The sequence below is a fragment of the Festucalex cinctus genome, chromosome 14, assembly GCF_051991245.1.
Source record: "Festucalex cinctus isolate MCC-2025b chromosome 14, RoL_Fcin_1.0, whole genome shotgun sequence".
NCBI lineage: Eukaryota > Metazoa > Chordata > Actinopteri > Syngnathiformes > Syngnathidae > Festucalex > Festucalex cinctus.
Genome location: NC_135424.1, coordinates 23,251,712 through 23,263,860, shown reverse-complemented (window position 1 = coordinate 23,263,860; position 12,149 = coordinate 23,251,712). Strand labels below are relative to the sequence as shown.

General features: G+C 38.0%; 1 protein-coding gene across 1 annotated transcript in view; it reads left to right on the top strand.

Annotated features, from left to right (window-relative positions):
• The first annotated feature begins 272 nt into the window (after positions 1-272).
• LOC144001801 (uncharacterized) overlaps positions 273-12,149 on the top strand; it is a 38,807-nt gene continuing 26,930 nt past the window's right edge. The window contains 4 exon segments of the mRNA XM_077496378.1: positions 273-627; positions 10,264-10,417; positions 10,449-10,564; positions 10,567-10,988. Of these exon segments, the coding sequence (XP_077352504.1) occupies positions 549-627; positions 10,264-10,417; positions 10,449-10,564; positions 10,567-10,988 (771 nt within the window). The 5' untranslated portion in view covers positions 273-548.

Below are 12,149 nucleotides of genomic sequence, written 5' to 3'. Positions count from 1 at the left end.
GTGGTTGGTAAAACAAAAGCTGATAAGTTGTAACCATGTGTTTCACAGTTTTTGGGTGCTTCATGAGTTTCACAAGTTTAGAGTGGAAACTATTTTCCATAACTCCAAGGTAAGAGTTGATGCAGCGCAACTATGAATTTCTTGCTTCATTTTAGATGTATGCCTTTTTGGCCTAAAAGCCTCCATTGTGACTCCTCCTCCACCTCTTGTCACTTGCTCTTTGCCGCATTCCTCTTTCTCCACTATCTCACTCCCTTCGGCAGTCTGCCAGCTTTCCTCTTCCTTTTTCTCTCATGAATTCAACTTCTCCTGTTGGAGCCTGGCTCCCTTTATTTCCCTCAGCTGGAGGAGCTGAAAACATCCACATACCCACAGGGCGGGCATCATGACCCTACACAAGGACATGGGAAACTTTGCAAAATACAGCCAACAACTTTTTATTACATTTTGAAGTGGAGAATAACTTCACAACATGACAAATCTTTGAGGAACTTTTTTTTTTTTAACCTCAAATGTAAGTAACAAGGTGCAGTTTCTATAGTGACACGATGAGTGTAAAGAGGAAAAAGAGTGGTCTGATGGTCAGTTGGCAGAAGTCATTCTCCGTCCTGGCTCCTTGGAGGAAAGGTACAGTCATCTTTTGCCTGTTTTGTTGACATGATCAGTGTTGTAATGCTTCAGTGTGTTTATGTTGGACGTTGTGTGTTGTGATAAACTAGTGTACATTCCCATCTCGTTGCTGATTGAATTCATTTATAGGCAATCAGGATAATTTCTTTTGCATCTGCATAGGATCAGTGTAGGAATTAGACAACTGAACAACAACGCAGGGTAATCATGTTTAAAGAATGTAATCTCTGACAAAATTTAATGTAAGATATGGACTCACATCTTTGTGTATTTGTACTGGTCATGTTGTTCATGACACTTAATGTTTTTCTGTATTCTGTATCAGTAGTCAAGGGAATAACAGTTTCTCCAACTCCTTACTATTATCTGGCCACCCATCATTTATATTGCAATATAGTGTCAGACTGAATATTTTAAGCACCTCTGTGTTTGTGTGTGTTGGGGGGTTGGGGATAAACCTATACACCGTTGGTGTCCAAACTACGGCCCGGGGGCCATTTGCAGCCCACCGTCCATTTTTCAGTGGCCTGCGACATATGCTAAAAATGGCATTTGACTCAGTTCAAATAAAATAAACAAAACAAAAATGTTTGGAGATCGTCAAAGTAAGAAGGGAGGGTATCGAAAAACAGGTGCCATTAAAGGTTATTTTAGTTTACTAAAATTACTGAAAAACAATATTGTTACCGAAATAAAATAAAAACAAAAACGCTTTTTAAAAAACGAAAACATTTTATGTTTACAAAACTAACTAAAACTAACTGTAATTACAGCAAACATGCCCTTCGTTTTAGTCTTTGGTAATTAATATAATGCATGAACCTTTGGGGATGATTTTAAATGTGATTTTTGGTAGATTTATTTTGATATAAACCGGAATAATGACGTTTGAAAGTATGTCACACAGAAGTGACGTCATCTAGCAGCAGCCAATAGAAAAGCACCTTCAGATGACAATGCGCCCATGGTGGTTTTTAAATATTGTGCACAAGTAATACACATAAAAAAAATAACTAATACTAATACTGAAACTAACAAACTAAACTAAAACTAAGCATTTTTTTAAAGAACTGAACTAATAAAAATTAACAGAACCACCCTAAAAAGTAATAAAAACTAACTAAAATAAAAAATTCCAAAACTATAATAACCTACTGCCATATTACAAATAAGTTGGTTTATATACTGTAGCATTTTTCTAAATATGCAAAAGCACAAATAAATTATTTATACAATTTTTAGGACTAAACACAATTTCTCTTCATAACATTATGTGGCCCTTGCGTCCTTCTGATTTTCTGTATGTGGCCCTCAAATGAAATAGTTTGGACACCCCTGCTATACACAATCTGAGTTTTAAGTGTTTCTGGTAAGTCTGCTAACTTGACTCAGTACACATTCAAATTCCACATTCTTTGTTTCATTTTTTGGGCTTTTTGTCAAGACAAGTTTACAAACAGTAATCATTTTTTGAAGGGAGAACAATACAATCCATGCAATAGATACGTTGTAATGTTGTCACTGCCTTTTTTTTGACAGACCAAGCACAGAACATTAAAAATCACTTGTCATGTTCTATTTTCTCAATGTATAATTCACTACACTCTGAAAATCTGAAAGTATTGTATGATTTGCGAAGACTACATTGTGAAGTAGTTCTGTTTTTTTGTTTTGTTTCTAATCCTAGTGTCAGGTTGCGGCACATTCCATGTACAAGCCTCGCTTGGGATATCGCTTTCAGCTCATTTACTGTACGAGCGTCCACACCTGCCATGCAAAAATCCTTCCATTTTTTTGTACAAAAATGAATCTTTTTCCAGCGACAACTTTGCTTTCCGTCGTTGACTACCAGTATCTTACTCATACTTTTAGAATATACCACTTCGATTTTGTGCAGTGCAGCGGGAAGCAGCTCTTAGCTGGACCGTTCTCGTGAGGCCTTGTTATCATTTTAAAGCTGCTGAATTTAGGAATGGAACAAGGTTATGAGCTCGGAAGGCGTAATTCTGTCTATCTTGCCTATATCTATTACAATCGAAATGATAAAACTTCACAAAGTATTTCCGTCTCCTTAGAACTTGCATGTGAATGTTGAGTAATGCTGATGTTGAAAGTTGAAATGCCCGATGTGATGATCAACTGCACAATAATGAAAACAAATCTTTTGTCTTTTGTGCACTTAGTATAATTGTACACATTAAAACAGGAAACCACATTTAGATTATTATTATTATTATTATTATTATTATTATTATTATTATTAGAATATGCATTTCAAGCTAACATTTAATCTTGTGTAATTCTGAGCGATTGACAGTGAAAATTTCAGTGGAACTGATCCACGCATTGAAAACAACTTAGAGGACTCCTAAACATTCTTTTCTTATCCTAATGTTTTTGATAAGCCGCACTCGAGTTGGGACAGAGGAGGCATTTTGATAAAGACTGTGAGTCTGGGTCTCATCTTTGAGTTTGACGACACTGCAGTCAAGAAAGTAGTGGAAAACAGGGCCCACAGACTACAGACTAAAACGGACCCATGTGATGACAATGAAGTGAGAAAGGGGCCAGTGGCTGCTTTTTCACACTTGTATTATTTCAGGAAGCAGTATAGCGGCGTGATAATTCTCTAAAACCCATGAGCAAAAATATAACTATACTTTGAGCAACAAACATATTTCTCATAGCAACAGAGTGTTTGTCACAACTGACAGTCTTTTTCTTTCTTTCTTTTTTTTTTTTTAATGAAATGACTCTGAAAACTTGAGAACTAAGTCTCAAAAAGTGGTCAATTCACAATTATGAGAACCACTTATAGAGGAAGTCAACTAAAACATTTTCTTTATGATATGTTTTATGTACCACCACTAGTTTAAACGCAGCATTCTCATTAATAATGAATGTGTTTGTGGAATATGAATTAAGCAGCAAAATCCACTTGTTACTACAAAATTACCTTCATGAATGCAAGACTCCATTAAATGCATCTAAAATGATAACAAACTCTAGTATGCAGTAATAGAGATAATAGTAACAATATACTGAATACAATATCAAGGGTTCCTGGTGACGATTACACAGAAGATAAACAGCAATAAATAATATGACAAGAAGCGAGAGTGTCACATCCTATGGAATTTACAGTACTGTACAGTACATGCACAGAAACCGAGATCAAAGTATGCTCGATGTTGGTCCAAATTCTTTCTCATGTTAAGTTTGGCACTCTATCCTCATTCCAGTGGTGAGAATATTCCATTTTCAAAAGGACAGGCCCCAGTGAGAAAAGAACAAAGAAAGGCAGCTTATTTTCACCACTTGTCTCCCTCCATTCTGGGAAAAAGTCCCCCTCTAGCTCCAACGTTTTTCACAGAATGCCACCTAATGTTGTTGGTCTGAGAGGTGAACTGCAGGATGTTGCCTGCCTCCGGCCTGAGTATTGGATTTCATTGGGTAATATCTTGTTTCTATCAAATTAGTGGACAACTATTCTAATAAGTGAGTAATCGTTTGGAGCCATTTTTTTTTTTATTTAAAATAGTCCAAATCCTTTCATTTCAGCATATCACAGTAATTGTTCACTGATTTCTGTAATCTTTCATTAAAGAAGACTGATTATCTTCTGTGTTTATTCAAAATAAGAAATTTGCAAACATATGTTTTTACTTTGGAAAACAATGACCGAACCGGTAACACAGCACAACATAAATTTACTTGATTCTAAAATTATTTGATAGTGACAGCACTACTGGTTTCCAAATGATAGTTTATTACTTCACATGGCAAAAACACATTACGTTTTTGTTTATTATATTTTACGTTTTCCCTGTCAGCTGTAGATTTTTTATACCCAGCAGTGCATGCAACCTTTTAAAATGGAAGTTTGTGTGACTTTGTTTCTCTACTTAAAGATTTTTGGTTTGATTCTCAGTCCGCGGAAGTTCTGTATTAGGAGTTGGATAGATGGAAAGACTTTTTATTGAGATTTACATTCTCTTTACAACCACCATTAAAATAAACTACATTGACTGGGGAGACAACATGTTTTAAATGTGTTGGAAGCCATATTCCCATGGTCTGCATGAAATTCAGCTCATATGAGGACAATTGTCATTTGAATGGACTATCATTCAAGAAAGTATAGTCTATTGATGATTTGATATTGATGACTCTGGTTGGTCAAGTTGCTGAGACATACAGCATGGACAAGGCACACAAACATGACACAGCTGCGGCATTTTGCTCACATGGAGCTGGAAAAGTCTCATTGAGAGTTACGTCAAAAGGTTTTGCAACAAAATAATACGTGTAACATCATTTTAGTCCGGGCCATTGACGTTAGTTTACATAACAGTTATTAACAATTTTTTCATTGGAACATAACAGTGGATTTTTACAAATTTGTTTTCAGAACAAATGGCTACTTTGGTCAGATTGAAAGTATTTCAGAGACCATTCAAAGTTTTTTGTTTGCTTTCTATCTCTAATGGAAAGGCACAAATGTGTATAAAGCTTGTGCGTAGGCATTGAGGGACACTAAAGGACTACTGTAGTTCAACTGCAGTTCAAAATCTGCACATTTATTATCTTATGTTAACAATGAGTGATGGATAAGGTCAACTGCTCCAAACATGACAAAGCGTGCAGTGAAAGCTTTGCCTTCTGCTGTAACAAATTAATGTATGAGTGCACATATTCGTCATGGTTTCTAATGGTAATGATTTATTGCTGAATTTGGTTCCTGAGTTCTAGATAAAAAGGATAAAGCTGTAACCTTAAAAACATATTTGTGTTTGAGTTCAACAGAAGTGAAAAACAGCTGAAAATAGGAAGCCAGCCGGTAAAGCTGATATGGTACAAAAAGAAAAAAAAGAAAAGAAAAAAGACACTATCAGTGTTTTGGCAGAGTGACTGCTATTCAACAATAAGGTTATCAGAACAGTGGCCTATTTGGAGGAAATGTAGATATGTGGCTGTTTTGCTGAGAGATTCAGTTAGAAATCAAAACAAGCTGTTTTTGGGAGGGAATTCTGCTGGTGCTGGATTTTCATCATTTTGACACCTTTGCATATTATGAACAAGACCATCACAATCACACAGACAGTCCATTGTTAGTTATAGTGTTGACGTACACTGTATGTTTCCGCACTTTTATTATAAAACAGCAAATAATGTTGTGTAACTGGTGTCATGTCATGTGTACCTGCCTTCCATACCCGTTATCACCTTTACACAGATGTTTAGTCATCTCTCTTAAACAATAACAACCTGCCCATCATGCACATTTCCACTCGGCGCTACAGTTCAGTTTATCTTAGCACAGAAGTGTTCACAATATTAAACCCTATTCAGACTCAAATTGTTTTAATTGCATCTATTACATGCAGGATATGAATAGTACAAATAGACTTATACTTACCCGCAAACTTAAAGGTGCATGATGCAAGATTAGACTCAAATTTGAGTGTTAAAATAACCATATTTTTCACCCGCACATATTTTAAGAATTGTATAATGGACAGGAGGCACGACTGTGGCACAATGACTGTTGCCCCTATTTTTCTGTAAAAGGAAAAAATGTTGGAGCGTTCGGGCAAGAAACTTTAGCTTTTGCTCTGAGCATGACGTCATGCGCGTACACGCTATTGTCCCTGTTAGCTCTCGCGATTGTTCACGCAACTTCACGGACAGGACAGCTAATTGAAACTGGATTTAAAGAGACCTGCTCATACGTCTCACTCCCTTATAGAGACTCCACGGAAGACAAAGAGAAGTAAAAAACTTTCAGACCAGCTTCACGGGAGGACAGGGATAAATATAGGAGAAGAAATTGTCAGGTGGAGAGAGCTAAGAGCTATCCTGGGGATGAAACGGGACCCACATCTTGCTGACTTTTTGCTAAAAAGGTAAGACCGTAACGAAAATACGATAGGGTCTATCACATTCACTGCCATCCAGCAAAAAAAAAAAAAAAAAAAAAAAAAAAAAAAAAAAAAAAAAAAAAAAAAAAATGCCATTGACGTCTTTTTCCGTCAATGGCAGTGAATGAGTTAAGATTAGCAGAGCAGAATAAAACAACCACACGGTCGCTTACTAATGTCTCTGCACTTGGGCATATTAGCAACGCACTGCTATCCTCAATGTCATCAGATTCACGATGTGCACTATTTACGTTTGGAAGGTTGTAATTCCGTAAGATTTTGTCACTCAAAATGACTCACATACAAAGTAACTTGAAGATTAATACGTTTCTTACCTCTGTAGACATTATTAAACCTATGAAAAAGGCGTTGTGCTCCGTGTTTACGTTTGTTCGATTAACTTGGAGGTTTGCTCGTGCCTGAAAAGTCGCGCACGCTCCTGGCCGTGTGCATGTCGCTGGGGTCCATTCCACGTTTTTGCCAGAGGGTTGTGCAAATGTGCAAAAACTCTGAATCCTGCTTCCTGCCCCTTTAAAGAAGATAAGAGATGGACGGCTTTTAGTATTATGGATTCACAGTGACAGTCAACAGTCAAGTGTTAAATTCAGAAACATGTATTAGTGTAATGTGTTGGTGACAATAAAAGAGTCTAAAGGCCATCTTGATTTCCATCTTGACAGTATAAAAAACCCCTCACCATATACTATACTGAATTAAACATAACTCCATTACTTGATGGCAATGAAGTTTATGTACGGGGCACCATTTACAGAACAAAGCTGAACCTCATAACAATCCTTTTTAGTACTGTGTATGTGCCTGTGCTTCCACTGCACCCCCTCCATGCTCCTCTCCCACTCTGTCTTGGTACATTTTATACTGTGTAAAGAAGGCTTATGTGGTCCATTTCTCTTAAAGTCTCCCTCCCTCCAAAGTTCCCTTCAGAGAGGATAAAAGCGTTAGATTTACCACTTCAAAGAACTTTTAATCTCATATTTGCCTTGGCGGGAGCTCAAATTCACCCTGCAGGAAGTCACACAATCTTCCCTGTTGTTGAAGTCAGTGACGTGCAGTGAGATTCATGGCTGGTGAGGCACTGACATTAGAGCCAGATTTACAAATGTATCAGGTAAGCAGAGTTGCATGATAGTCTGATGAATAAAAAGTACCTGTATATCCTGCATCACCATTCTGTTCAAGTCAAGTCACCTTTATTTATAGGCTATAGCTCTTTCAAACAGCCTTAGCTGTCACAAAGCGCTTTACAGAAACACAACAAAACAAAAATAACATAAAACATTAACACTCACATAATATTTTGCCAGACTGTATTTATGTAGAGAGTGTACTAGCAGGGGCGTAGCCAAAACATTTCCAATGGGGTGGCCAGGGTGATACAACAAATCAGTCAGGGGTGGCCATGTGTGCATGTTGTCAGCATTTCGTGAAATTAAATTCACACAAATCCAGAACAACGGCCATCACACTCATAACCAAGTAGGAACAAGTGTAAGTATCCATCCACCCATCCATCCATTTTCTTCACCGCTTATTCCTCACAAGGGTCGCGGGGGGTGCTGGCGCCTATCTCAGCTGGCTCTGGGCAGTAGGCGGGGGACACCCTGGACTGGTTGCCAGCCAATCGCAGGGCACACAGAGACGAACAACCATCCACACTCACAAGCACACCTAGGGACAATTCGGAGCGCCCAATTAACTTGCCATGCATGTCTTTGGAATGTGGGAGGAGACCGGAGTACCCGGAGAAGACCCACGCAGGCACGGGGAGAACATGCAAACTCCACCCAGGAAGGCTGGAGCCTGGACAAGTGCAAGTATAAAACAATATTTTGTTGAGCTGATTTTCTAGATATTGTAATGCCATTTATTTGTCGTTGATTTGATTTTGTGTACTATCTGATAGTCTACGCATTGATTGCATTTGCTAGCTAACAGTTAATCAGAGTGAGAAACGGCCTATGTTAATTTTGTTATACTGTGATCAATGGTTCAAATTTTCATATTATCTCTAAAAAGCACAATGACACAAACATCTCTTAATACTTCACAATTCTAAATGTTGCCTTTTACTTAGGTTTGCTACTGCTTGTATTAGGAATGTGTTGGGCAAGGTTCAGGATATGTGTGCATTTTATTTAATGAAACCATGACCGTGGATGGTTTTATTAACAATGACTCAGTCATATTGTTTGGTTGCTACTGTGTGAATGCAATGATTTTGAGTGGCATTAACCGAAACAACTGACTATTCTGTACTCAAGACAGATTGTTTTTCTTTTTGCATTGAGCTAATTTATTTATTTATTTATTTATTTATTTATTTATGTATGTATTTATTTTAAATAGGCAGAATATAAATAACTTGTGGCACAGTATCAAGGGGTCTGAGAATACGTTTTTTATGTGAAAACAGCATAAAAATTACAGGTATCAAACATTTCCCAGGGAGAGAGTGACAAGCTCATTCCATGTGTATAAATCATCACAATTTCTAATATGTGATGTGTTTTCACAAAATCAGGCAGTGATTAGATTTGAGTGGATAGCAAAAATACATCGTTTGGACAAAAATGTCAATTTTTAGATTTCTCCAAAAATAACCCCCCTTAATATCTCTATTTTAATTTCCCATGCAGTACAAAAGTTTAATGTTTGGTCTAAATTTTATAAAAGATAAGTGATTTGGTCGACAATGTATGTCATAACTAGGGCAGTTGCCTAGCTAGCAACTAGCTAGCCAAGTTGCTAGCTAGGCGCCATGTCTCAGGCATCTGTTCTAAAATAAACCGGCGATCGCCTCTAAGTCATTTACAAATGATTTACATAAATGGAACTAACAACCAATAAATGTGACAAACACCATAATGTGTCCCTCAGCACGAAATCGAACAGAAGCCAGACACATATACAGCCGTGTGGAATAACAAAAATGCACATTTTTTTTCATCACAGCTGTACTTGCTTTTCCTTACCTTATAGCATGATATCATTTGATCCAAACATCAGCAAACAATTCAAATTTCTACTTTTAATTGAATGCTTTCATTTATGCACTTACAATTAGAGAGAGAGAGAGAGAGAGAGAGAGAGAGAGAGAGAGAGAGAGAGAGAGAGAGAGAGAGAGAGAGAGAGAGAGAGAGAGAGAGAGAGAGAGAGAGAGAGAGAGAGAGAGAGAGAGAGAGAGAGAGAGAGAGAGAGAGAGAGAGACACCACTGGTAGCAGCAGATTAAAAACAGTATTGAGTCTATGGCTGACTGGTGTTAGTTGAGGTTAGTGTGGGTGGGTGGGAGTGCTGCAGTGGCACGTTGTAGCCCACAAACCTGTTTTAAAGTCTGATGGCAGTGAACACAAAGGAGTGCCTGAAGCACTCAGTTCTGCTCCTAGGTGGAATGCCACAGCTTGTCGTGGAGAGGGTGAGAAGAGTTTTTCAACATTGTCCTGATTTTGTATACTTTTGTCCTCCTCTCAGCCTCTACATTGTGCACCTTTGACATTCACTTAATTTCTTGTGTGCCTCACTTTCTATTCGTAACTGAATGGAGTATGCCAGTTATCTATCTATCTATCTATCTATCTATCTATTATCTATCTATCTATCTATCTATCTATCTATCTATCTATCTATCAATCAATCTATCTATCTTCAGTTCTTGCAATTTGAATAACCATTTTATTCTTTACTCTTTTGCAGGCAAAGGAGCCCGTGACAGTGTACTGGACAGTGCAGTTGTGCTGACAAAAATGAAGCTATTCAGCAACTTCAATGAAAGGCTTTCAGGGTTAGACAACTTTCCTTCCACCGTCTCCACAGTTTCTGAACAGAAGATCTCATATCACTCCAAAGAGTCTTTGGTTGAGTTCCACCCTGATGACAAGTCAAGACAAGCATCAAACATACAGCAGTGTCGACTACCTGTCAGACATTTTCTCAGGCTCTCAACTGACAAGGTTGTACAAGTTTGAGTCAGAGGACTCTGGAGTGGAGTTGTCGAGTGTAACTCTCCATCTACTCCGACAGGCTCTGACCAGAACTTTGCCGTCCACAGTCGTGAGTCATCCTGTGACTCATCTCATTTAAACTCGGACCCTTCAACACATACTGATGAGCAAGCAAGACACAAACAGAGCTCTGACATTTCACAGCCAAATTTTGAAATCGGCTCTTCAGCTTCAAGAACTGAACTGCACATTTGTGAAGACCTGGAAACGCATCAGTGTAGTACATCCCAAGTAAACCCTGAGGGTGATGAGGAGATGATTGGAAAGCTTGAGAAGACAGACAACATCAGCGTTGGGAAGCAATCATTATTAGAGACCAATAATGACAAGGCAGACAATGACTTGGAGTCTTTTAAGGGGAGTGGCACTTGTGACAACTTTGGCAAGCACATGGACACATGCTGCATACTCAGTGAGGTGAGTTCATTGTGATGCAGTGACCCGGTATTCACCCTTGTAGGTGGGAATGAAGGCAGTAGAACCATCAGATCAATCCGGTCCAGATTGTACTACCATGCAATAAAAACGGAAATGCTGATTTCTCATTTGAAATATTTGTATCCAGAGGCGGCTGAACAGCTTGCAGTGCTCAACTTCTAACAACAAGATCAACCATGCTCAAAAATTAAATAAACATAACTTTGAAGGCTTGCTGCATATAATTGTAATGCTGATAAGCATCATCTATGCTTAGCTAGACACCAGCCAGTGATACCACCAGAGCCCCGTGTGGGTCTGTTTGTACTATCGAACCTCCCCAATGACTCAAATGTGAAATTTCTGCTCATTTATCATCCACATTTGTTTGTTTTCAATCAGTCTAATTCAATAATTATTTAACTGATAGACATTCGCTACTGTTAAATAAAATAAAAAGGGGGTGGGGGTGCAGAATTGTCCAGATCAAAGTCCTTGTGAAGTTAGGGCAGCTGTCTCCAAGCTAGTGCAGTGTGTGTGCTCATGCAAGAGTGGACCACTATTCTGAGAGTTCTTGTCATGCAGCACCTATTCATCTATACCCCACAGATTTTCCTCGAGATAATGATTATCTGCAAGCTCTTCACTATTTTTTCAATGCAGAGATGCATTGTACTACACGTCATGTCCATCCATCTCTCTGCACCGCGTAGTCACACAAATATTTTAACTTGCTTACATTTTTACTCAGATAGTGTTTTTTTTGTTTTTTTTGAAGGATTTCAAAGTTCTTTACAACTTATTTAAGTGTGGTGGAACTTAGTTCAATCAGATCCTGGCTATTATAGATGCTAATATAAAAATTTTATTCACTGTAAATCAAATTGACTATTTAGGAAAATGAATAAAAATAACATAGGCCTAATAATTTGGAGCACAGTTTAAGGCTAATAATTTGGAACACTGTGTACTGTAATTTTTGACAGGCAAAAAAAGTGGCCTGGCAACCACTACCCTGGTCATCACTTGTCATCACTCGTGTTGCACATTAATAATGTAATTCCTTCTTCATGAATGGTACTCTATATAGTTCAGGCCAGGAAGATCGGATTTTCTGTGGGATTTTGTGTGTGTGTGTGTGTGTGTGTGTGTGTGTGTGTG